The 26,263-nt window shown below is 56.9% G+C and overlaps 1 protein-coding gene across 4 annotated transcripts in view; it reads right to left on the bottom strand.

Annotated features, from left to right (window-relative positions):
- Positions 1-220: 220 nt before the first annotated feature.
- The window catches only part of GRM4 (glutamate metabotropic receptor 4), a gene marked incomplete at its 3' end in the record, with an annotated part of 119,801 nt that continues 93,758 nt past the window's right edge, over positions 221-26,263 (bottom strand). For all 4 annotated transcript variants that reach the window (XM_084228432.1, XM_084228429.1, XM_084228430.1 and 1 more), the window contains 5 exons: positions 17,216-17,416; positions 16,854-16,990; positions 12,643-13,578; positions 6,555-6,801; positions 221-270 (listed from right to left, as the gene is read on the bottom strand). In XM_084228432.1, the coding sequence (XP_084084558.1) occupies positions 221-270; positions 6,555-6,801; positions 12,643-13,578; positions 16,854-16,990; positions 17,216-17,416 (1,571 nt within the window). The remainder of the gene's footprint in view (positions 271-6,554; positions 6,802-12,642; positions 13,579-16,853; positions 16,991-17,215; positions 17,417-26,263) is intronic.

The following is a 26,263-nucleotide window of genomic DNA, read 5'->3' as shown; positions in this document are numbered from 1 at the left end:
TGAAGCTGCCCGGCCCCTCCTCCTCTTCCCGTCACCTGCCCGGCTCGCCCAGGCTGCCCAGCAGTGACACTGGGGGCTGCTGTCCTCAGCACCAAGCCACGTCCGTGGAAGCCCACGGGCAGGCAGGACATCAGCTGGGCCCCTGGAAGTGGCCCTGGTCCGATGCACCATCCGCAAGGGTCTTGGTTCCTCCTCTTCCTGCTCGGCTCTGGCAGCCCAGCTAGATTGCATGGTTGGTGTAGGTGACGTAGGTCTGTTTGGTGGCCAACGCTGGAAGGAGAGAGACCAGGGGTACCCAGGAGTCAGGTGCTCACTTCTTCAGCCCTGGAACAAGCCCTGCCCAGGCCCCTGAGCCGAGAGCAGTCCCTAGCTCCCCTTGTGTCCCCCGACTTCCACACTGCCCAGTCTCCTGGCACACCTTTGCTCAGGCCGGTGCTCACCTGGGGTGCCCTCCCTCTTCACCTCCTCATTTAGACATGACTCCTCCTCTGAGCTCTGAGCATGCCCTCCCGACCCTGGCCCACCAGCGGGCAACCCCACCCCCAGGGAGTCCTGCCACCTCCTGATTCCACAGGACTTGAAGGGAATCGTTTTTTGGTGATATAATTCTATATTCTTTAAGTATCAGCATGGGGAAGTTTTTCAGATGTTCACCAGCACACATCCTGGAAGAACAGACATTAAACACACTGGCCCAGCAGCCTGGGGGAAGTGAGCGGGGAGCTGGGGCAGGAAGTGAATACCAGAAGCAGAGAGGGGCTTGTGAGGACAGAAACTGGGGCCCATGACTCAGGCCCACCGAGGCCCACACCCAAGGGAAAAAGAAGTCATCCAGGTCTCCCAGTCAGCTGAGCCCCCAGGAAGGCACCTTCCTGCCTTCCTATTTCTGGGTGTCTCTGTCTGACCAATGCCTCAAGTTACTCTTAACTCACCCCTCACTCTGCCCCTTCCTCACCCACCTTGTGTCTAGCCACAGCCCCCTGGGGGCCCTTTCCTAGCACAGCATGAGTGCCCCCCGCCTCCACGCTGAGGGCCAGTCCTCACTGCAGTGTAGTGAGGAGGCCAGAGGAGCATCACCCCTATTTGAAAAAGGGGTGGCTGAGGTCAGAAGGGTTCAGGGTGTGGCCAGGTCCTACCAGAGTTCAGGATCTCCCTCGCTGGCCTGGGGGGAATCTCAGTGAGGCGTGGAGCCCAGCACTGCTGAGAGGAGGCAGGATGGGAGAAACCATGGTCTCTTTATCCAAAAATTGCCCTGATCCTTTGTGGGGATTTGATCAGCCCCCAAAAGGAGGCGCATATGTCAGGCTCGGCTAGGAGTGTCTCGCCTGGAGAAGAGGGCATTGAGGGGAGGACTGCACAGTGTCCCCCACACCCCACTCTCTGTTTTCACCGGGCCCATGACTGCCAAGTTAAGGACTGCATCTCCCAGCCTCCCTTACAGTTAAGTGTGGCCCGCATGACAATGTAGCTAATGACACGTGAGTGGAAGGCCTGTGCAATGTCCGTGTCATTCTACTACACAGACGCCTCCCTGCACTTCCTCTCTGCTGTCTGTGGGCAGAACAGACATTGAGGGCAACCAGCCTCAGTCACGAGGACCAGGGCAACCTCCCGGAGCTAATGCAGTGACAGGTTAGGGGGGACCTGAGGGCCTCCTGCCCATCCACTGGGCACACCGCACCTGAAAAACAACCTGTCTATCCTGGGGTTCATGGTCACAGTGTAACAGGGTGGTCCCCAGGAAAGGGGGAGGTTCCAGGTTCCCTGCCCCACCCAAATGAAGGGTGGAGCTGAGTAGGGAGAGAAGCTGTAGAGGAAACTGAGGAAGGAAGCAGGATGGAGCCAGGAGACCTGGAGGAGGCGCATGGAGCCTAGAGACACGTGAAGAAGCTGCGCTTGTCTTTTGGTCGTGGACTGGGTGACACAGATGTGGGTGAGACCCGTGGGGAGGTGACAATGGCAGCTTTTATCTTGATGTTGATTTTGCTCTTTTCCTTCCGGGCTTGTCTGGTTGTTTCTGACCCTTTTCTGTGGGTCCCCACTGGAAGATGCTTTAGACTTGTGGCAGGCTTTGGGGCCTTGCTCTGGGCCAATCCCATTTGGATGGACTTTTACCCACGAGGGGACGGGTAACTTTGGGTGCTTCATTTAGAAACTAGATTCTTTGCCTTTCCTATATTGTTTCCCAATTGTATTAAAGTTCCTTCCCATTAAAGTCTCATATGTTTTTTGTTGATGTGGCGGATGGCAGAACCCATTTAGAGCAGCAGGTTTTGGGGGGATCTGGGGTGCACCTCTCCCTGCCCTGTAACAATAGCAGTGGAAGCAGAAGCCCAGTGTTACAGTAGGGTTGGGGGCCACCGTGTGTGGGAAGAAGCAACTTGAGGCGGGGGTGAGCAGAGGGAGACACCATGGGGCCAGCGGGGAGGCACGAGCAGCAGGGCGCCTTTGAGCTAAACATCATTGCGCAGAAGATGAGCATCACTTGGCTGGACGTCAGAAGGGGAGCTTCACCTTTCAGGTGCTGTCTGGACACGTGCTAATGGAGGATGGAGGGACTAGAGCCCAGGACACCCCAGAAGAGAAAGAGAACACAGCATGGCACCTTATGGGGTACAAAGAACCCCACCTTTCTTTCTAAAAGGACCCACAGCTGTGTAGGGTGCTGAAAGGAGCACAGGATGGGTCAGGTGGGGGCCTGGGCCAGGGTGCGCTTCAGGACAGGAGTGGGAGTGGCTGGAGGCTGGGACCCAGCGAGCTCGAGGCCCAGAAAGGGGGTTGGAGAAGGACACAGGTGGATCAGCCCTGTGGAGATGCAAACTCCCTGTGGCCTCAGGCAACACCTTCCTGGCCCCATTAGGCCTCAGTCTCCCCACTTATCACATACAGGGGTGGCCCTTTATGCCTAGATATCTTTTCCTGAGGGGCTCCCCGCACTCCACAGCGCTACCCTACTCTTCCATTCCTCACTGTCAGAAAAAGCGCCAGCAGTTGGCTCTGTGAATCATGGGCCTGCAGGCCAGGCTGGTGAGAATCAATTCCCCAGGGTTCCATCACCCCCAGGTGAACTGATAAAATTGAGTTTCCAAACCTGTAAACCCATCAGCGGCTCCTGGCTCAGAGGTGAAGGAAAACCTCAGTAGCAGCAGTAGCCAAGTCTCCACTGACTGCAGAGAAATAGGAGGCTGAGGGTGGCTGCGGGGGCACCAAGGGCAGGGGTATGAGAGCAAGGGGCAGGGGAGGGGGGTGAGGGACAGCTGGGTCCCCATCCTTCCTCTATGACCAGAGCTGTCTCCCCTATAAAATTTAATGCACGTGCTGAACCTAGAAGAGCATTCAGCCCTCAGCTATGAACCAGGGGTGCCAGTGTCCTTCAACAGAGCGTCAGTCTCACCATCTGCAAAGTGGCAGCAGTGAGTCTCCCAGCACCCCTAGGTGCTAACTGTGAGGCACAAATGACAGCCTTCTGACCAAGAGTTGGGAGACTTAGATCCAGTCCTGCGCTCACCTGTCTAGGGGCTCTCTGGCCCTATATGTCAGAGAGCTGAACCTCTCAGAGCCTCAATGCCCTCATCAGTAAAATGGGGTGATAAATCCTCAGCTGGTTCTCAGCCACAGGGTAGATGGAAATGCTCCTTATACCTTGCAAAGGGGTGGGCAAAAGAGAGGGGCTGAAATAACCACCATAAAGAGGACAGCATGGGGAGAGTGACACTCTAGGGGAAGCCTCATTTTGGGGGGACGCATGTGGGGGCAGAGGGCCCCAGACTCATCCTTTGCTGATGACAGGCCCTGGCTCTGGTTTTCAGTCTCCGCCACCTCATATAACAATTAGCTGGGCAGTGGCAGGCATGAGCTGACAGCCCCCTTCTATAGCCCCCATGTCTCAGCACCCAATCTGCTTGCAATCAGGCCCCTGAATTATTTATTCTGTTGTTTATTTAAAGATACATGGCCTGCCAGTGACAGAGTGAAAAATGTCCCTACTCCAGAGGAGTGACACCTTCCCACTTCTCCCGCTCACACCCCCCCTGGTCTGGCTGTCCCCAGAATTAATCACCTGGCTCCATGGCCTCTGTGATCACTGAGCTGAGAGAGAGTGGGGGCACGGGGCACTGGCCTCAGGGCCCTGAAGTGGTAGGGGGTGGGCAGTTCTCACCCTTCCCTTGTAGGGAACAGGGCTGGCTATGCAGGGTCTCTCCTGGCCCTATCTCCACACCCCTCCTTGTCGTGCAGGGTCCCCTGGTGTCCAGCCTGAGTGGGGGCAAAGGCCAATGGTTTCAATGAAGGTGCTGTCAGAGCCTAGTGAGGCCCAGGCCTCAGCGGTCCCCTTGGTCTCTAGCAGCACCCAGAGTGTCACCTTTCAGGTCAGGGTGTCATCTCCAGCTAGACACCATGGTCCCCAAGGGCGGGGGCCCGCATGCTTTCAGGAGCCCTGGAGCAGAGCTTGTTTGAGGGGAAGGGCTTGAGAGAGGAGCCTGTCTCTGTGGGGAGGAGTCAAACTCAGTCAGGAGCACAAGGCGGGGCCCTGCTCAGGCCTGAAGGGCCTACTTAGGGGCTATATCTGGGGTTTCTGCACATCTCAGTGGATAAAGGTCAGGGGTGGGGGATGTGGCCTTCCCATCTAGAGTGGAGGGTGCAGGTGGCATCTGAAGTGAGCCCCAGTGCTGTAAGTGTAGGGAAACTGGTGCTCTGGAAGGAAGTGCAGAACAGGAGAGGACCAGAGGTCAATGGGTGGAGGGTGGGGCGCCAACATGGTGTCAATCACAGTAGTGGCGTGTCAGAAACCAGGTATACTGCTCAGCACAGAGGAAGGAGGCCCCAGAGGCAGGGAGGTCACGTGAAGTCTGTGTCAAGGGAAAAATACTGTGGGGCTAGCCAGCCATCACAATACTGTGTGACCTCAGAAGAATACCTCACCCTCTCTGGGCCTCAGCTGGGAATTAACCCTCCAGCCCCAGTCAGGTCTCACAGGATTGCTGTGAAGATCACTCAACAGGAGAGAAGGCTCTAGGAAGTAAAAACTCCTGCTTGGAGGTGGCAGGGGACATTTCACCCGTCCACAGCTGATAATCTGTCGACACTTCAGAACGAAGGTGACAGGGAGGGTGATCATGGGGTGGAAGGGGAGCTCTAACAGGTACTGCCCCAGCCTGAATGCACCAGGGATAGAAGGACTCCTGCTCCTCCTGCTTTCTTGGTGGATGACAAACAGACCCCACTCTCAAACCTGGGCCTTCCTATAGTCTAACCCACATCCTTCCTGCTGCCACGGACAATGAGCACTTCCAGTCTCTCCCCCAGCCCTAGAGAGAGGGAGCAGAGCTAACTCCCGGGTCCCACTGGTCTCAAACTCTTCTGGGGAGAGGGGCTCTTTCAGAGTGGGAAGAGTGGGGGTAACTGCCACTGAAACCATCTAGGCACTTACAGGGTGTCCAGGGAGGGAGCAGTATCTGCAGTGAGGTGGGGGTGAGCACAACAACCCTGCCATCTCTCCCCACCCTGGAGCAGCTGGAAGCAAATCTGTGGAGGCCCAACCCACACTGGACACCCCCTGGCTCACCTCAGAGGGAGGCCCCCATTTGTCCTCTTTAGGTGGAGGCAGCAGGGCCAGCAGAGTAGAGCTCAGGCCTGGCCCCGCCACCAGCCAGCTATGTGACCTGGGTGGGTCCCTCCTCTCTCAGCCCCCCTTTCTCTCCTCACACAGAGGGCAGGCACCAAGAGGAGCAGGAAAGTTGGCAATGATGGTGCCCTTCTCCTTCCTATGCACATTCCTTAACCTGTTGGTGCCTGGAGTAACTCCTGGTGGTCGTGCCACAGTCCCTCCACGAGGCCCCCCATTTGGTGACTCTCCCCCACTTGCCACCCTGTGCAAAGCAGCCTGCTGGCATAGGAGGAGCCTGGCCTGCCCAGGCCCAGACCTGGGGCCTGCCCCTCAGATACCAAGGACCCTGCCTCCTTCCCTTCCCCGACCCCACACAAGTGTGACCCTCTACAGCCGAGATGTCCTTAGACAACCCCCTGTGGACACACCCTACCTGGGGCCTGTGGTCTATGTGGGCCCTCCACCCCACACCTCTCCCTCACTCAGTCATCCACGTGGCCAGGGCCCAAGTCCCCATCTTTTAGAGCCCTGCTAGGAGGCCACCCCTTTCAAGTTACCAAAGGTCCAGAGAGCAGGGCCCTCTCTCTGTGACAACTGTACTCCCAAAAGGCTTGAGGGCACAGGTCGAGATGTGGGTTCCAGAGCAGAGAAACCCCAGGGTCACCTGCATGAACCAGACCCCCAAGGCCTCGCCCCAGGTGACGCAGAGTTCCCAGGAAGGACAGGGCTAGGGAGGAGTGAGGCTCTCTCTAGGAGGTAGAAAAGAGGGGTGCTAACTTGGTGTCTCCTAGAGCTCCCTGGAGTGGGGTGGGGGGCAGCAGCTCACCTGTGGTCTCAGGGTTCATGCCCCTAGCAGTCCCCTGAGAAGGGAGCCCCAGGGATGGGGCCTGGCCATGCCTGGGGCAGGACCTGTGTAGGCACAGAGGGGCAGGGGCAGGGCGGCACTCACCTGGGGCCTCCAGGTTCTCGCAGAGTTCAGACTTGGCCTCCCCATTGGGTCGGAAGTTGCCCTTCTGTGTGAATTTGTTGGACATGGTGGCGGCGGTGACAACAGCTTTGAGGCTGCGTTTGCGCTTGGGCACGTTCTGCTCCGGGTGGAAGAGGATGATGTAGACCTTGGGCATGTAGAGCATCCCCAGGGACACCGAGGCGCTCAGGCTCACCGACACCGTCAGGGTGGTCGTCTGGATGTACAGCTGGGGGCGGGCGGGGTGGCGTCAGAGCAGCAGGGACAGACCCCCAGGCCCACCTGTGTCCCCCTGGCTTTGAGCAGAAGGGAGTCGTGATACAGAGCTGGGACTTGAGCCCAGAATGCCTGGATTCAAATCCTGGCTCCACCTCGCGGCTCACCCCCAGCCCCTGCCGCACATACAGTACGGGCGTGATTATAGTGCGGCCCTCGCAGGGGTTGTGAGGATGAAATGACTCATGCATGTCACAAGCATGCGAAACAATGTCGGGCACAGATTGTTTCCTGCTGTTAATGCTGTTTGGGGGAGGTACCCCTAAGAAAGGGCTCTCGGGGTCACAGCTGATGCCCCTGGGGAGGGCCTTGCAGAGTTCTGGGAGTGAGTGGAACACCTGTTGGTGCCCTGGAGTAACTCCTGGTGGCCGTGCCACAGTCCGTCCACCAGGCCCCCCATTTGGTGACTGCCCCCCACTTGCCACCCTGTGCAAAGCAGCCTGTTGGCGTGGGAGCCACAGCGCCTGGCGCACGACTGTGGCAGCACAGTCAGAGCTCATTTCACGCTCGCTCGCCAGCACTAACGGTGACAGATGTTTAGCGAAATGAAAGTCCATTAATCTGGGTGTCGGATAATCCATTCTTCAATAGTGGGGCCTTCCAGGCAGGGCCTGACAGTTCCCAGCCCCCGCCTGGGATCCCCTCTGCTTCTTCCCTGCCTCCAGGCTTCAGCTGCCCCTCTGGCTGCCCTCAGCTAGGGTGGGGCTAGGAGGACCCAGACTGTGGCCCCAGGACTGGGCATTGGGAAGGCAGGAACTCCTGCCCCCTAAATCTTCATCTGGGGCCTGGCTGACATGCTGTCTCCTCCAGGAAGTTTTCCAGGACTCCAGTTCTATCCAACTGCACCAATGCACCCCTAATTCCTGTACTCAGCCCAGCTATGGGGGATAAGGGTCAGGGCTTGCTTCCTGAGGGGAAGAGCCAGGTCTCCCCAGGCTCATGTTTCTCCTTCCCTCCCATGCCCCATGACCTGGATCTGAAGGCTTCATTCCAAGGGGTTCCCTACCTTTGGAAGAGGGGCCTGAGACGCTCCAGAGTCTGAGAGCAAATGTGACCCTGGGGAAGTCTCATCCCTCTGGCCCTCCATTTCTCCGCAGTGCAATGGGATGAGCGTGCCTATCTCCCCCAAACCACAGGGCTACCAATCAGGCTGAAGCCACACGACAGTTCACAGCGCCATGGGGAAGGAGGCACGGAGCGTGAGAGACTGTTTCATCTGCCACCACTCGGGAACATGCCACAGGCCCAGGAATACGAGAGCCTGGGGGCACACTCCTCCCTCACTCCAGACCGCAGTCAGCCCCCGGCTGCCACAGGCAGTCACTCCCTGATCCTCACACACAGCGCACTCACATGGCCGGAGTGCCCCCAGCACGACCCAAGGAAGAGGATGACAAGCCAGCAGGAGGGTGCTGACCACCTCTCCCACCACAGGGGGCTGGTGGCCAGGGTGCAGTTGGCCCATATGGACAGAGGCCCCCTGTCTGGACAGAGTGAGCTCTCCAGTGGACACAGGTCTGTGTGGGGACCAATGGTGGGTTCCAGGTTCCGCTCTGCCCCGGCCCTATGGGCTTCTGGACGCCTTCCACTAACACAGGCAGACTCAGCTCCACAAGCATGCGTACTCAGTCTAATACCCTGTTGCTGCCATGCTGAACTCTAATTTTTTTTTAAGATTTATTTATTTATTTATTTATAAAAGAACCGGGGTACAGGCCAGATGCGCGGGAGGGTGAGAGGATCCACCAGGGACAGAGTGGGGAGCAGAACAGGCAGACTGACGAAATACACTGCTGAGGGGAGCAGCGGGCGAGGCAGGAGAGGTCTGTGCACCATGTGGGACCCTCGCCGGCCAGCCAGGATCGAACCGGCGCTGCAGAGGCTGCAGACAGCTTTACAATGCAGCGCTCAACTGCCTGCACCACCATGGGAGGCCCTGAACCCTGACTAATTCTCAAAAAAGAACATAGGGCCTTCCTTTCCATTTTGTTCCAAGCCCTGAAAACTAAGGGAGCCAGCCCCGATCTGAGGCATGACACAGTCCCTGGTTTCTTCTATTTTCAGCCAAGGAGATTGTCTACAAACAAAATGCAAGGAGGGGTGTAAAGAGACCAAATCTGAGCAAAGCTGCCCCGTATCTGCTGGGGCCCCTCCTTCGCAGCCTGGCCTGGGCTTCCTCTAACCATCCCAGGCTATGGTGGTGGGCCCGGTGAACAACAGCAGTGGCACCCCGGTCCCTCCCCTTGCCTGGGGTGGTGGTTGGGGCTAGGACTGATGGTGGAGGACGGAGGTCATCCAGGGGTGGGGCAAAGGACATGGACAGGCGCTACTATGGAGGTGGATGATAAATTTTCCTGTTTTTGTGCTAGACCTGGTAGGGCACAGGATGTGAGGGACCCCTATGGGAGCACTGAAGAGTTCTGCCTACACTGTGCATGTGCCAGGCCAACCCTAGTGGATACTGAGATCCTCAGAATCTCTACAAAGCAGACAAATGAACTTCCCACAACCTGGCTGGTCTCTGCAGCCAGGTCCAGCCCAAGCCTGGCTAAGCAGTAACCCCACGAGGTGGAGGAAGTCTGTGCTGGGCAGCTCAGGATAATGCCACACTGTTGCGGTGGTAAGCCCTGGAAATCCGGGTTAATGCTGGGAAATCCATCCGGCTGCTCACCAGAGCGGCACAGACAGCTTCACTTTGTGCCAGCACCTGCACCCCGGGGGGACAGGCACAGCTGAGCGCCTGCGAGTGCATTGTGCCATCTGGGCACACACATCGGTGTACACCTACATTCACACACTCACCCGAGCCTCAGCTGCACACTCAGACCTGACTCAGACACACCTGACATGCCATGCTGGCCCCTGCAGGTCCCTGGGCACACAAATGCAGACAGACAGGCGCATTCACACACGCCTGCACACACACCCATAATCTGCACGCCTGTGTATATACCAGGTGCCACAAGCCCCTTGGCACACACACCTGCACACCCCACTCGATCTGCATGTGTGCATGCATAAGCACACACACCACCCACCCACGGAGAACACCACAGAAAGGCACACACACATCTGCACACAACACAAATACCCACCACCCTCACCATCCACACACACACACACACACACACACACACAACACGTGTGCATGCCTGAGGCTTTTGCTGGGGCACTGTGTAACTCTGAAATGACTAAAAAAACACAGCCCCAGGATTGTCTGGACCTCTAAGAAGCCTAGTGGTCTCAGCCAGCAGGCTCTTCAGAGCTGGATCTATCCCCCCTTCATTCAGAAGCTGAAGGAGGGGAGGGACCCCTGCCCCGTAGTATCAGGGCCAGAGCTGCCTCTTCTGGCCACGTGCTGGGGTGCAGCCAGCCTGCTGTGTGTCCTCTCTGGGCCTCGGAAAAGATCCTCTCCGAGGCTCCTGTTCACAAGCTGTGCTGAGGGGGCCTCCTAAAAAGGAAGAAATCACAGGCTGGTGGGGTGGCCTAGAGAGGTGGGCCGTCTGGAGGAGGGGCTGGGCCCAGCTTCTCGAGGTGGGAGGGTCTGACACCTGGGATGACAGGACGCCCAGTGGGAGCAGTGTCCTGGCAGGCAGCCAGAGAAAATCATGAAAAGGCAGAGGAGGGGCTTATTCATCAGGCTCTGGTGCCAGCTCCTTTACTCCCTGAGCAGGTGTGGGAAGGGCTCTCCTGGTATTGCTAAGGGTGATTTCTGAAGCTGCCAGCTTCCTGGAGTGCAGGATAGCCTCCCCTGCTTGCTCTGTGGGTCTCCTGGGCTCTGTGGGGTGTGGGGGCCTCTGCCTGCACCTGCTCTCAGCAGGAAGGGACTCCCACAGGGCTGGCAGAAGCTAGCAGCCTGGCTCACTGTGTAAGCTGGCCTGGAGGTTGCTGGCTCAGGTGGGCAGGGTGGCCTGGAGTTGGACCTGGTCTCAGCCTTCAGGGTATTCCCTGAGAGGCCCAAGGTCTGCTTCTTGAAACCTACAAGCCACAGGCCTACCCAGGCCAGGCCCAAGGGTTTCTGAAGAGCAGATGGAGAAGGGGTGGCATCTACCAAGGAAGGCCCAGGAAGAGGAGGTGTCCCAGAGTTGCAGGGAGCAGGGTGGGCCGGGGTCAAGAGCTCCTGAGTCAGAGCAGGGTCAAATCTGGCCATGCCATCTAGTGGCTGTGTGATTTTAGACACATCACTTCACCTCTCTGGGTCTACATGTCCTCATCTGCAATTGGAGATGGTGATATCTACCCTTGCCTGCTTGCCCTGGGGCCTGTTGTCTGGCGTGTGACAAGCACTCTGTCTATGCTGCTTTGGTGACAGGCTCACTGGAGGCCAGGCATGCCCAGGAACTCAAAGCCAGGCTCATGGCTTTCAACACTCCCCCAGTTATGTTTCCAGCCCGGCCCGAGACCCTGAATTCCAGACCCACATATTCAAGTCTGACTCAACAGGTACACTTGGATGTGTAAGGAGCATCACAAATGTAGCATATCTTTGGAACCTCCAGGCCTCCGCCCCCTGCCCCAACACAGGCCCCTCCACTGTCACCCCAACTGACACGCCTTCCTTCCCATGCTCACACCAAACCACGTCATCCTTGCCTTTCCTCTGGTCGTACCTCACCTTGCCACCCATCAGCAAGCCGGCAGCTCCACCTCCAGGCACGGCCAGAAGCCCCATTTCTCACCCCCTGCACCAGCAACCCGTCTGCCAAGACCATTACGGTAGCTTCCACACTGGCCGCCCTGCTCCTGGGCCCTCCTCTGGGCTTCTCCCAGCAGCCACAGGAATACTTTAAGACCCACAGGTATGGCACCCCACTGCTCAGAACCCCGCAGTGGCTCCCTCCTCACTCCTGGGAAAAGCCAACCTCCCTCCCAGAGCTTCCCTGGGCCCCATGCCATCTGCTGTCACTTCTCTGACCTGGTCCCCACCGCCTCCATCAGTCCCTCAACCCCAGCCTCTTTCCGGTGGGAGAACCTGCAAAGACTGCAGGGGAAGGATCACGGCCCCAATCTGCGAATGAAGAAACTGGCCCTTCTAGATAAAACCCCCAAAATGCAGACAGTGCAGGGGTTGGGATGTGAGCAGAGTCCACTGGGTCCTTGGTGGGGGGGGGTGTCCAGACCCTCAAGCCAGGCACAGAATGGCCCAATAGAGTCAGCGACAGGTGGCCTCTCGCAGCTCCAACCAGGGGGGATGGACCCTCAGGTGACACTGCCAGGTCCAGGCTCCTGGGCTTCCAGGTGGCTTGGGGGGAGTCAGGGAGAGGTGGAGGGAGCAAAGGTCTGACCCCCTCCCACCTCAGGTACCCCTGGGGATCCTGTGAGGGTAGGGGCAGGGCAGAGGGAGGAGGAGAGGATAAGACAAAGGGAAAAAGGGCTGAATAGGGAGAGAGGTAAGAGAAACTGCAAAAAGAACCCCCCCCCCCACTCCGCTGGCTGATACAGGAAAGAGAGGGGGAGAGGAAAGGGTAGGAGATGGAAGAAGAGATGAGGTGGGAGAGGCAGGGATGGAGTGAGGAGGACAGAAGGAGGGAGAGATGGGAGGAGGAAAGAGAGAGGAAACAAAGAGAGAAAGAAAAGGGAAAGGAAGCAGGAAGAGAAGATCCAGAACCCGAGAAAAACTGCAGGGAAAAGGCAGAATGAGACATGAAAGAAAGCGTCCCTGGAGCCGGCAAGAAGTCAGCCAGCCCCTGGAGGCTGCCCCCACCCCCAGCGCCCCCCAACCCCTGGCCTCCAGCCCCCCAACCCCTGGCCTCCAGCCCCCCCCAACCCCTGCCTCCAGCCCCCACCCACTCACCTTGTCAGCCGACTGCGAGGTGCCGAAGAAGATGGGGATGAAGGCGAGCCAGACGATGCAGGTGGTGTACATGGTGAAGCCGATGGGCTTGGCCTCGTTGAAGGTCTCGGGCACGCCGCGCGTCTTGATGGCGTACACGGTGCACGTGACCATGAGCAGCATGCTGTAGCCCAGCAGGCAGATGAGCGACAGGTCCGAGATGTCGCACTTGAGCACACCCCTGGCGAAGCGGGGGTCGAGCGTCCGCTGGTCCTGGAAGTCCACCACCGAGTGCGAGGGGTCCACCACAAACCACACGCAGATGCCCAGCAGCTGCAGGGAGATGAGGCTGAAGGTGATGGCCAGCTGCGAGGCGGGGCTGATGAAGCGGGGGGCGCTGACCGACCGCTTGCCCTGCTCGAAGATGCGGTAGATGCGGTTGGTCTTGGTGAGCAGGGCCGCGTAGCTGATGCTCATGCCCAGCCCCAGGAAAATTCGGCGCAGAGAGCAAGTGCCCAAGTCTGGCTCGGCGATCATGAGGAAGGTGGTGGCGTAGCACAGGAAGATGCCCGCCAGCAGCACGTAGCTCAGCTCGCGGCCTGAGGCCTTGACGATGGGCGTGTCATTGTAGCGCACAAAGGTGACCACCACAAAGAGCGTGGCGGCGATGCCCACCACGGCCAGGAAGAGGGGCAGCACGGCCCAGGGCGAGCCCCACTCCAGCTTGATGATGGGGATGGGCCGGCAGCCCGTGCGGTTCTCCGTGGGCCGCATGTCGTAGGGACACGTCTTACAGGTGTAGCGGTCCACCTGGTACTGGTACCCCGTGCAGGGCTCGCAGTGCCAGCAGCAGGGCATGCCCTTCACCGTCTTCTTCCGCTCACCCGGCTGGCAGGGCAGGCTGCAGATGGAGCGCGGCAGCTGCTGCCCGCTCCCCGGCCAGTGCATCCGCTCTATCTGGCAACGACAGCACGGAGGAGCGGGGCTCAGGACACGCGCCCAGGGCCTGGCAGCCCCACACCTGACTCACCCAGCCGCTGCCTGAGCCCCATCAGGACCTGCTGAATCCAACTCCCCATGTGATTCAGACAGCACAAATCTATGGGGGAATCAAACCCAAGACTCCCAAGGGCTGTGCAGAGGAGCTGAGCCTGGAGGCACGCAGCAGAGCAGAGGGACCGCGCCCTGACTCCCAGCCCCCAAGGTGTTCTCTGACAGTGTCCTCAGAGCAGCAGCAACAGCACCCAAGAACTTGTTGAAAATGCAACACTTTGGCCCCTACCCAACTAGAATCTAAGCTTTATATCTTTTTAAAGATTTATTTATTTATGCACAGAAGTAGGGTATAGGCCAGATATGCACGGGGGTAGGTGAGAGGATACACCAGAGACAAAGTGGGGAGCAAAACAGGCAGATCTACTGAAACACACTACTGAGGGGAGCAGTGGGCAAGACAGGAAAGGTCTGCTGAGCCATGTGGGTAACTCCCAGACTGGGGATCGAACTCAGGCCATTGTGGTGATAGCATGATAGCGCTGAGACTTAATCCCTACACCACTAGGGGACCCAGAATCTCAGCTTTAGCAAGACCCACCCCCAACGCCAGGTTGTTCATGTTCCTGCTGAAAGGGGCGCTTGATGTGCTGCCCCATGGCCCAGCCCTCCAGGCCTCCTGCAGCCAGCACAGAGAGCTGGGTGAGCAGAGAGCAGCGAAGGTTTAATCAGAGAATATGACATGTGCCCAGGGGTTAGTGTTCCTTTACAGCTTGCGCTAAATCAGTGCTAGTCACAGTTACATTCTCTGAAGACACAATAGCTGTGAGCAAAGGAGCCGCAGTGTTGGTAAACCCTACTGAGCGTGTTACAAAATACAGAAACTAAGCAAAAGGACAAGAGCTCCAGACACCAGGCAAGGAGAGTGTGGTCACACTTGGGAGCCATATTTAGTGTCCGTTCTACCTAAAGTGGCTCTTAGCAAGTAGCAGGCCTGGCTAGTCTGGTGTCACCTTCATGCTGGGTGTTTGCCACTGGAGAAAGTATAGCCAGTTGATCCTGGGACCCAGGAGAGGATTACACAGCTGAGCTAAGGGGCAAAGTGGGGTGGGGCAGGTGGGGAATCCAAAGACAGCATCATGGTAGGTTGAAGAAACCCCCTAGGAAGAAACTGAGCCTGTGGCTCTTGGCATGACAGGGCTGTGTGGTCTCCTGGAAGTCAAAGAGCACAGCAATGACCCGTGCCACCATCCTGCAGGAGTGACAGAGCAGGACAATCCCTACACAGCAGAGCTGTGAGACTGCGGGAAAAAGACCTTTCCCCAGAGGACAGAGGGTAACGGTGGGTGTTCTAGAAAGATCAGCGCTCCAGTAGAACTAAAGCAGAGAATGCAATCAAATCCTGGGATCACAGTTTTGTTGCAAGCTGGCTGTATGCCCTTGAGCAAATGCCTTGACCTCTCTGAGCCTTTATTCTCCCACCCATTCTGATGACAGCTGCTATGAAGTCACTTTGCCCTTTATTTCTTAGGGGGCCATCCATTTAGAAATCATAATGCAAAATGATTTGCAAAATCATGATTTGCTTAATGCAAATTTTTTTTTTATTTCATTAGAATGTCAGCCTCACGAGGGGCTCTGAATGCTTCTCTGCTGTCTCCAGTGCCAGCACTGGGGGGCTGGTGGATCTGCAATCTATGAGAGAAGTAGTAAGGTCAGGGCACTAGCAGTGAGCCTCATTTCAGATTCTGGAGGAAGACAATGGTCAGGCAGGGTGAAGCTGCCCCCCACTGCCACAGAGTCTTGCCTACCCTGTGGCCCTACAGCTTCCAAACTGTGCACTGAAAGAGAAAGTGATGAAGATGGGGGGTTGAGATGCAGTCCCTCCTCACCACTTCCAGCCCCCCAACTCCATGATGACAAGGGGCCTTATTTTACTGTAGAGAGGACCTTCAGCCACCCCCACATACCCAAGTTCTGCTGTTGGTTACCACATCTAGAGAATGGGGTAATAAGTGTGCCTGTCTCCAGGGTGGGCAGCCGTCCTCAATCAAGTCATGTGCTCACGGCAGCAGCTACCCACAGCAGGCGTCAGAAAGGATCAGCTGCTGCTACTCCTAGCGAACTGAGTCACTGCCCACTGCACCAAAAGCAGACATGCCTCCACTCGGAGCACCGTCCCACTGCGCCGAGTATTCCCACCGCTCTGTGCTGACTGTCTCCTCTCCGCAACCCGAGGAGCATCGCTATGGGAATGAGCTCTGTCCCCATCACGCTGTGTGGCCTTTGCAATGTCCCTCAGGCTGGGCTTCCCGAGATCTTTCCCCTGACTTACAAGATTGTCGAGCTAAATGAGATCATGGACAGAAAGTGCTTTGAAGAGCTCCAGGGGCTCGTCTCTGGAAGAGATTATTACAAGAGTAACAGTGGGGACATGACGCAGCTCTCCCAGCATCCAGAACAAGCGTGTCTGAGGCCAGGCAGGGACCTGGACCTCCTGGGTCTCCCTGGTGCATCTAGATATCACGTTGTGTCCATGCCAAGCACGGCTCACCCCTTTACCTTGCAAGGTAAGAACCCTGTGTTCACAGGCATTTCCTTGGGAACAAACCACAGGTCCTTCTCTCTAAAACCGTGACCCTATCCACAGCTGAGGACACTGAGGCCCAGACAGGGAAGGCCACTGCATCCCTGGGACAGACCCATGAGCCAGGAAGGTATGGCCAGAGGGACCCAGGGGAAGGACGCCGCCATGATACCCAGAAAAAAAGTTGTCGCCCTGGTATGGGTGACACTGCTCCAGACTCTCAAATAGCTCCCACTTCACCAGCCAGAAACCTCACCCTCTAACTGTGCCTTTTGTCTAGACAGCTCACCCCCTCCCCACTGTATGTGTCATACCCACCAAGTCTTCGAGCCATTTCAGTACAGTATGAGCGTGTATCCAGAGTTCCCCCCCTGCGAGTGGGTGGCAGGCAGGGAGGCCCAGGCTAAGAGAAGGGCAGGGGCAGAGCGGGCACCGAAGTCCAGCTGCCCTGTTCTGTTTCAGGGCTGGGGCCTCAGGGCACTCTAGGTCTAGGAGGGGACACAGAAGGAAGCCCCAAGTTGGCAGCGGTGGTCCTGGGGGTCGGCACTAGTAAATGGCTGTCTGTTCTCCGTCTCCCCTCCCAAGGATTGGGGTGGCGTGCATGACTGCCCACCCCTCCAGGGTCCCTCTCTGCCCTCCTGCCAGGGCTTACTCTGAGGTGCAGGTGGTCGGTCCAGGAGCCGATGACCTTGTACTCGGCAGAGCCATTGCGCAGCTGGTACTGGTAGATGTCATAGCGCCCGGGGGCATCTCCATTCTCATTGAAGGTCACAGGGTTCCCTGCGATGCCTGTGGGGGCCATTGGGTGTCACACAGTTGGTTGGGCCTATCCAGAGGCAGGAAGAATATGACCCCATCTTGGGAGACCCCTGCGTGAAACATCTGGGGAGGGTTCACCCCTTTGAAACAGAAACAGCATCCCTCCCTCCCACCATCCAGCACCCCAGGACCCCTTCCCCTGGCTGCACGGCCAGGACACCAGAGGTTGGGTGTTGGCCCTCGCCAAGCCCCCACCTGAGAAGTTGACGCTGCGGATATACTTGAGCAGCTGGGTGCCATCCACGGGGTCCATGCGCGGGCAGAGCCCCACGCGGCCAGGACACAGATCACGGTGCATGGCGTGCAGTGCGTGGCCCATGGCGTAGACGGCATCAATCACAAACTGTACCTTCCCCTCCTGCTCATAGGCAGAGTCCTGCCCGATGCGCTCACGGTCTGCAATGAAATGGGGGGGGGGGGGCACACCTGTGAGGCCTACCGTGCTCATAGCGTCCCATGAAAACAAGAGCAGACCTTGGTGCCAGAGAAGTGACAAGGCCAGTCTGAGCCTGCCCAGGGCTCCTGGCTCCCAGCCCAGGGCTGCTCTATCACCCCAGGAGATGGTGTCGTGGAGGCACCTGGGGAGCAGCCCCAAGGGGTAAAGGGGAGGGCCCACTGCCTTGTCACTGTACTGTCAGTCCCTGTGTCCCTAAGACCCCCAAACAGCCAGGGCAGTACCCTGTGGTACCACCCCCTGAGAAGGCAGTGACGGGGCTGTGGTGACTGCCTGCCCTTGCCCAACCTGGCCTGGGAAACCCCCAGGGCAGGAGCCATGTCTGTCACCGAGGGCAGCAGCACTCACAGCAGCCTGCTCATGAGCAGCCACTCCGCCAGAAGATGCTGTTCCCACTGCAGGGCCACAGGCCCAGAGAGGTTGAGACCACAGTTCCCTCAGGGTTGAAGACCCAGATCTCCCCAATGCCCTTAATGCCTCTGGTTGCCCAGAAACTAGAAGTTACCATCATCTCCACCCACTTTCCCCACATCACTGACCCCTCCCCATTAGCTAGGGAAAATGAGCCTTGCAAAACGGGGAACCCACCCCCTTCCTCTCACCACAAACAGGAATGGTCTCCCAGGGCTCTGGGCATACACAACCCTTCTGCTCAGGGCCTGTGCATGCTCCTTGGCTGCCTGAGGCCTCGGGTTTTCTCAATAAAAAGGGGTTCACAATCCTGCCTCACAAAGATACTGTGAGGCTTTAAGATGAGACACAGAAACACTCAGCACAAGTAGGTGACCCAAACCCATCATATGCTGTGCAACATGGTCAGATGGGGATCTCTGAGGAGCACAGACAGAGACCCATGGCTTGGAGCAGGCTGGGAACACTTTCTGGAGGCGGAGGTGCTTCTCGGCCTGGACCCTGGATAATAATAATAAATAAGGGCTGCTACTTCCATTGAGCACCTACTATGTGCCAGGCCTTATTCTTAACACTTCGTGTATATTATTTCACTGCATCTGCAAAATGAAATGAGCAATGACCCACATTATGGGGAGGAAGAAACTGAGGCACATAAAAAGCTCAGTGATATTCTGGGCCCATGTAGCACTGGCAGGGAACCCAGGTACTCTGGTGCCATACCAGGCCTGAGAGATTGTAAGAGCCAGATGGGGCTGGAGGTGGGGGGGGGCGGGTGTGGAAGAAAAGTGGGGGAGGGGAAGAGCAGGGGCTTTGGGATGAGCATGTGGGGTGCAATGGCAGGTAGAGGGAGAGGATGGGCAGAACGCAAGGGAAGCCTGGTTTCCCCTTCTCAGGCTACAGTCCCGCATACAGCATGGCCTGCAGCTTCCTCTGTCAAGGTCAGGACAAGGAAATGAAACCCCCTAAGCCCCTATTCCCACCCAGGCTGCCTGGTAGAGGGTCACACCTCGCCCAGGTCATTCCCAGACAGTGGACAGAAGGCTGGATGACAACGCCTGTGCCCAGCCCCATGGGCCAGGCCTGAGCCTCGTGTCCATCGTGTGGGGGCCAGGTTGGGATGGGTAGGCACTAGGCCCCCATCCCCTGGGAACTCCACAGGTTGCAATGCCCACCCGTTGCCTTAGACACCTGGGAGGCAGGCCCAGGGTACAGGGGAATACACTGCCTCTGGTGGTCTGCTCCACCATTTAATGCCCTCACACCTAAAAGAGAGTTGCTGCCCCACAGGTTGTGGGGATGACCAGGCTGGATACCTGTCACTCTGTGCATCCTTCATCCAGGAGCCTGATCCTTCCCACCCCCCACCCCCAGGGAAGATGCCAGGGATTGCTGAGTAGACACCAGAAATCATGGAATCACAATGCTAGGGATGGCAGGACAGCAGGAGTCATCTACTCTAATCCTGCCATGTTACAGATGAGGAAACTGAGGCCCATGAGGGCAGCCCCAGGTCACATGGTCAAAGGTTCGGGCCTCTTAGTGACACCCCAGCTCAGCACTATCCAACCCAGACTGCATGTGCCCAGCTCACTGGCTAGGTAACTGCACTGTCAGCTAGTGGGCAGTCACTGTGCCCTAACCACACAGGACTGGTGACAATCCTCTTGCCCGGTCACCCTGTGACCAAGGTTCAAAGATGGCTCCAGTTACCCCAACCTCAAGGTCAGAGATCAGTGTCACCTGCACTCAGATCATGCAGTCTAGCTGGTTCTGGGAGATAGTTCAGACAGATCCCACAGCTTCTCCAGCATGACTTGGAGGCAGGGTAGGCTTCAAGGCTGCCTCCCTGGCCCTGTCTGAGGTCGGCTGAGCCCCTGGCTACCCATTGTCACTGCATGGCACCCACACGAACCCAGACTCCAGGTCCAGACTGTCTGGCTGAACCTTGGCTCCACCAACTACCCTAGTGTGTGACCTGGGACCTGTCATTTCATCTTTTGGGTTTCGGTCTCCTCATCCGCAAAATGAAGATAATGATGCACTTAGCTTGTGGGGTCAGAGGGTGTCGTGAGGACTAATGGTGAGTGTTCACAGCAGGTCACAGAGGACTGGCAGGCTAAGTGCACCAAAGCGTTTGTTAAACACCCGAGGCTACAAAGAGGGGTCAGCCCTGCCCTGCCTTCAGCTCCTGGGCCAGCACAGCTTTGCTAACAGGCAACACTATTTTTGGGCAAAAGCAGAGACAGGGATGAACATGAAAGGCAAATTCTCCCGCTGTGCCATCCTGCTCTCTTATTCCAGGCTTCTGATCACAGGGTTCTGAGAGCCGGGAGAGAAGCAGAAGGGACAATCCTGTCCACAAAGGGCAACTGCCAGAGCTGGGCCACAGGTGCCTGGAAGCCCCAGCCCTGGACCCACCCTTGCCCCCAGCCCCCAGGTCCTGCCTGCTGCCATCTCTAGAATGTAAAAGCCAACTGGGCTCTCCAGCAGCACCGCTACGCCTTCGCTGCCTGTGGACGGGAGACTAAACTATTAATCAGGATGGAGAGGCCACGGCCACTGCAGAGGAGGCAGTTTTCTTCCATGGCCAAGGACATACCAGAGTAGAGGGACCCTGGCTGTGCCTCACCCACTGAGCTGGCTCTCAGGCTGCTCTCTGTCTCCAGGGGTTCCTCCTCAGCTGTCCATTCCTGGGCCACTTGGGTTCACACCCAAGTGCTCTCAGGGGGGTCATGGGTCCCTCTGTACCAACACTGGGGTGCAGATGACCCACAGGAGCACCCTCACCAGGAAAGCCCTCCCTTTCCCAGGTGCCCAAGTGCACCCTAACCTATTTCATCTGTGACAGTGGGTAGGGTTGGGGGAGGGGTTTAAGAGAAACAGCCAGAATCACAAACCCACATTAAACAAGGACAGAATTCTCTGTCCTGAATGTTGAACGCTGCACTCATAACCAGTGCAGCTTCCTGCACACGGCTACCTGGCAGATAACCCCCCGCAGGGCCGGTGCTCAGGGAGAACAGCTACCACACGCGCCTGGCACTTTCTCTTCTGTGCACACCTGGGAGACAGGCTGTACCGGAACCCCTCACAGAGAAGGTTCGCAGGTGGTCAGTGACATACCCCAGGCCTCGATGGAATCCAGCCACCAGTAGGTGTCCACACATGTCAGGGAATGGCCAAGCTGCTAAGTGCAGCTTGGATTTGAACCTGGATCTTCTCTAGCTCCAAAAGGATTTCTGCCACCCTCAACTGTCCCTCCTGTCCCCCTCCCTCCAACCAGCCCCAACCTCCCTCCTTCCCCCCTTTTCTGCCCCAACTGTCTAGCCAAGCCCACCCAGGAAGTAAAGATCCATGTCTGCAGGGCTAGTGAAGGCAGGTGGCCATAGAGGGAAGAGGGGTCAGAAAAGCCCTCTTTGGGCCTCCCCTGGTGGCGCAGGTAGTTGAGCGCAGCGCTGGGAAGCTGTCCACAGCCTCTACAGCACTGGTTCGATCCTGGCCAGCAAGGGTCCCACATGGTGCAGCAGACCTCTCCTGTCGTGCCCACTGCTCCCCTCAACAGTGTATTTTGTCAGTCTGCCTGTTCTGTTCCCCACTCTGTCTGTGGTGAATCCTCTCACCCCTCGTACCCCAGTTCTTGGATGCATAAATAAATAAATCTTTTTTTTAAAAAAGTACACTTTAAAGAAAGAAAAGAAAAGCCCCCTTTGTAGTGGGGGGACCCCCAGGCCCAGGTAGGAGCATGGCGATTCTGAGAGGAAGCAAGACATACATTTCTGAGAGCTACTGAAGAAGATAAATTCCGGACACATGGCGGCAGTGACAGCAGCAACAGTTTGAAGATGTCCTAATTGTGTCCCGGGGCACAGTGAGCAGGAGCGTTTGGCTCTGCCACGGGTGACAGCCAGCCGGGAGCCATCGGGGAGAGGATTTTCTCCGTCAAAACCCCACAGCTGTGGTTACTACGGAGACTGCAGCCTTTGTCTGCAGGTTGTAAATTGTAATTGAAATGAGTTTTCAAGGTTGAAATAATCAGAGTTCCTCTCTTTCTCCCCACCTCACCTCTCCACAACTCAGCCCGCCCAGATGCAATGCTCCTGAGTTGTAATGCACACACACACATACACACACGCGCACACCACTCTTGATGCAGCTCCCTCCCACACTGGTGTACAACCAGATACACACACAGATTTTCACATTTATGCACACAGTGGCAAACACACAAATCTACATGCATGTATACATGCTTATACACTTATCTGTGCTCAGACATCTAGAAACATGAGTGTACAAACAGACACATCCAACACATACAGCTACGCAATCAGCACAACACTTGTACAAGCATGTGGTCATTCAGATTCACCCCCTTTCGTACCAGGAAGCCCCGCAAGCAGGTCCTGGCAAGGATTTGAGTGCAGGTGTTTTATGCCTAGAAGCATTGGAGGGGAGTGAGATGGGGAAGGGAAGGGAAGGCAGGTGATACTGGGTGTGGGGCTCAACCCCCCAAGGCCCCCTAGGAGACTGAGCTACCAGGTTGTCACATCTGGGGGGTAAAGACCCCAGCTCCTGCCAGACCCCCAAGGGTGATTCCCAGGGCTTTGACTCCCAGGGCTGGTGAGCGCCAAGGGGACGCAGGGGGCCCAGCAGTGTCTGCAATCACAGGTATAGACCACGCGTGTACCCAGCACAGGGGCACATCTACACCACATGCATCTACACATACACACAAATTTTCGTTCCTTAAGCAAACTTCCCAGGAGAAGAGGAGGGTCCCAGTTTGCCCCCTGAAAAAGCTGTCTGACGTACTGAAGCGGCGAACACATTCACTCTGGTGAGGACCCAGGTCAAGCACCTATGTCCTCAACAGTCTCGGTTTCCTCACAGGTAAATTGAGAAGAATAGAACTTACCTTGAGGGCCCACTGAAAGGACTCCAAGGTGCCCAGGTATAAAACAGGCAACATCTTGCCTTGTCCTCTCCAAGCCTGGGTTTTCCTCTCCTCCCTGACACTCCCACCCAGAGGCCTCCCACCAGCCAAGGCCTCTCCTCCACCCACTGCAGTCTGGCTCTCCCCTCCCTGTGAGATGAGCAAGGGTACCTGCCCCATGCAGACAGGCCAGGCCAGCTTGCCCGCTCATAAGCGGAAGCTGCTACTCTGCTCCCCCAACACTTCCCTTCTATCTTGACGCCGCCTGGGTTCAGCCTTTCTCCCCCATCATCTCCCTGAAATACACAGATCCTTCCTAGGGTTCTCGGGTGCTGCTCCCAAGGTCAGGTTCTCCCACCCCTGGTCCTGCCCTGCATTCCCAGGAGTCACCTGGCAGGCTCTGCCTTGTCCCACATCACCTGCCTGTCCTTCACCCCAGGGCAGCATCTGCAGCCCCTCCCTCCCCTTGATTTGCAGCCTCCATCCAGCTACCTGCCTTCTAGTCTGGGGTATCTCTGAACATCTCAGCCTGGTCCCTCCATCCCTAGGTCTGTTGCCCCAAATCCAGCCTGAGCTCTATGCCAACTCCTGCTGCAGGGAGGAATGCCAAGCCAGTGCAGGTGTATGGAAAGATGACTGGCTGGGGCAGATGGAATCACCACCCCAGGGGCAAGGTAACCAAGGTGCAGGGAGGTGCAGTGACTCGTCTGGCAGGGGTGGGCTCCCGACGCCCCCCAGTGTTATCTGTGCCCTGAGAGCTCTGACTGCTCTGAGGGCTCCTCAGCCTTGGGCTAGCCTTTGGAAAGCAACAATTTTTGCCAAGAATATGACTCTAGGAAGAAAAAACTAATATTGGAAGCTCAAGTCCTCGCTATGACGGTGACTCCCGACTGCAAATGTTCACAGCAGCAGAGAAGCTGCATCTTTGCAATTGGTAAAGATCACTCAGGATGGTCATCCATGAAAATGTAGAGTTTAAGGATTATCATGCAACTCCTAGGTCCCTGAGATCCCGGCCTCAAGAAGTGTCCCCAGATATTCAGAGCCCAGTTGGAGGAACAGGGCCGGGTGGGAGCAGCTTAAAGACCCCCATTCAGTCTCAGACATGGAGAGTGGGTCAGCATCTCTGAGCTTCAGTAACCCTCTCTGTGAAATGGGATTGGCACCGGGACCAGAGGGAAAAGTGGCACCTGTGGCAGAGGGCACACCTCATGTGCAAGGGCCGGCTCCCACAGAAGGCCATTCTCTGCACCTCGCTGGCTTTGCTGGTGCCTCCAAGCACCCCAGACACCTGCATTTAGTTCTCCCAGACAGGTATACAGGGGGTCGGGGCTGTAGGGGAGATGGCGCTGAGAGCTGAATCACCATCAACCCCCATGTGGACAACCCCACCTCGCTCGGTCATGCCCCTTCCTGCCCCAGCAGCATCAAGCATCCCCTCAAAGCATCGTTCCCATCAACACAGAAATATGTTGTCATTTTCTCCATTTAAACAAACACCCTTTCCTGAACCCACTCCTTCCCCGGCTAGCATCCCTTCTCCCGTTGACAATGAAACTTCTCAAAAGGGTTGTCCCGCCTCACTGTCGGCAGTTTCTCTCTTTCGTTATCCCCCTGACCAGCTCCGCTCAGGCCCCGCACCCCACTAAGAAACCCCAGGTCGCTAAGGCCGCTGCTCTAGGCTCAGCCCTCATCCCACTGGCATCTCAAGGTCACGTGACATGTCAGTCACTCCCTCCTCCTCACTCCCTCCTCCTCGTGATGCTCTCTTCACTCTGGGACCCCAAACTCAGATTCCCTCCTGCCTCCCTGGCTGCCTCTCCTCAGCACCTGTGCTAGTTTCTCTCCCTACCCTCCCCGACATTTGAGGGTCCAGGGCTCAGGCCTCGGGCCTATAACTACACTTACTCCTTTGTGCTCCCAGCCAGTCCCATCTGTATTCTGACAACTCCCCAAACTACAAGGTCAGCCAGTCTCCCCCCAAAGTCCAGCTCCCACTCCATATGCCACAGGTGCCCACCAGGCTTCTCGCCCTCCCCTATTCTGAACCCAACTATGACTTTGCCAAGCTGACCACCCCGCCCCACCCGCCCGGCAGCCCCCATCTCAGCACATGGCCAAAAACCTTGGAGTCATCCTTGATTCCTTGCCATCTTCCTCTTACCACAAATCCCTCCACAAACTGCATGCTGGAAAATTTATAAAGAATCCAACCCTTTCTCACCACCTCCTTGGCAGCCACCACCCCCTCCCCCGACCTGGACTGTAGTTCTGGCCTCTTAGCTGGCCCCTTGCTCTGCCCTTGCCCCATCGCCTCCCTGGACAGCAGCCAGAGTGAGCCTGTTAGAACATAAATCGGATCACATCAATCCTCTTTCAAACCCTGCAATCGCCTTGGCTTCTTCTGCATAAAAGACTAAATCCTTTCAGATTGCCTATGAAGCCCACATGATCCTAGTCACCCCAGCCCCACCTCTCCAACCCCATCTCCTACCTGTTGCTCTACCTGCTTCCCAGACCTGCCAGTCATGGGCCCAATTCAGGGCCTTTGCACATGCTGTGCCCTCTGCCTGGCATGTTCTTTCTCGGGTCTCCACATGACTTGCTCTCACTGCCTTGAGGCCTTTGCTCAAGTGTCACCGTCTCAGTGAGGGCTTCTGACCTTTAAAGGCGCACATCCTTGGTCTCCCAGACTCAGTTTCCCAAGAGGCCTCCTGGACTTGTGCTTCCTGTCTCACTGTTCAGCTGTCACCGGAGGCCTAGGCCCTGACTACTGGGTCCACACCATCACACACACCTCGCCTGCAAGGCATACATCTCCCACCTGCAGGGGCAAGCTCCTGAGGAGGTCTGTCCCATCACAGAGTCCAGCACACCATCAATCTTTCAGTAAATGCTTGTTGAACAAGTGAGACACAGCATTGAGGGGACGGGCCCAGGATCCCTCTGGTCACCATGTGGCTAGTGGTTTAAGCAAACGTGAATTCCTCTAACGTGTGACACAGCTTGGCACAGGTTAGGTAATTCCCAATGTTTGTCTTCCTTCTTTTCCCCAGGACGGGGATTCCTCAGGTTCCTTTGGGAATGTGGAGATAGAAAAATCCTTCAAAGCCATCCTGGAATAGCAAACAGGGCTCTGAGGCTAGGACATCTCTGGAATCCGACAGCCTGGGTTCAAATCCCAGCTCTGCTACTACCTGTGTGACCTTGGGCAAGCCTGTGCTTCGGCTTCCTCATCTGTACAATGGGTGGCTGTGAAGATTAAATGCAAACACTGGAGCAGCACTTGACAAGTAATAAATGCTATATAAATATTAGCTGTCATTATAGTTATTATTATTGTTGGAGTTATTGCTGTCGGCACAGGCTGGCGATGCAGCTCCCCACACAGCCCCAGGTGACAGGCAGCCACCCTCCCTCACAGAGCTCCCAGCCCCTGGGA

The sequence above is a fragment of the Talpa europaea genome, assembly GCF_964194135.1.
Source record: "Talpa europaea genome assembly, chromosome: 2".
NCBI lineage: Eukaryota > Metazoa > Chordata > Mammalia > Eulipotyphla > Talpidae > Talpa > Talpa europaea.
This window is presented reverse-complemented; position numbering and strand designations above follow the sequence as displayed.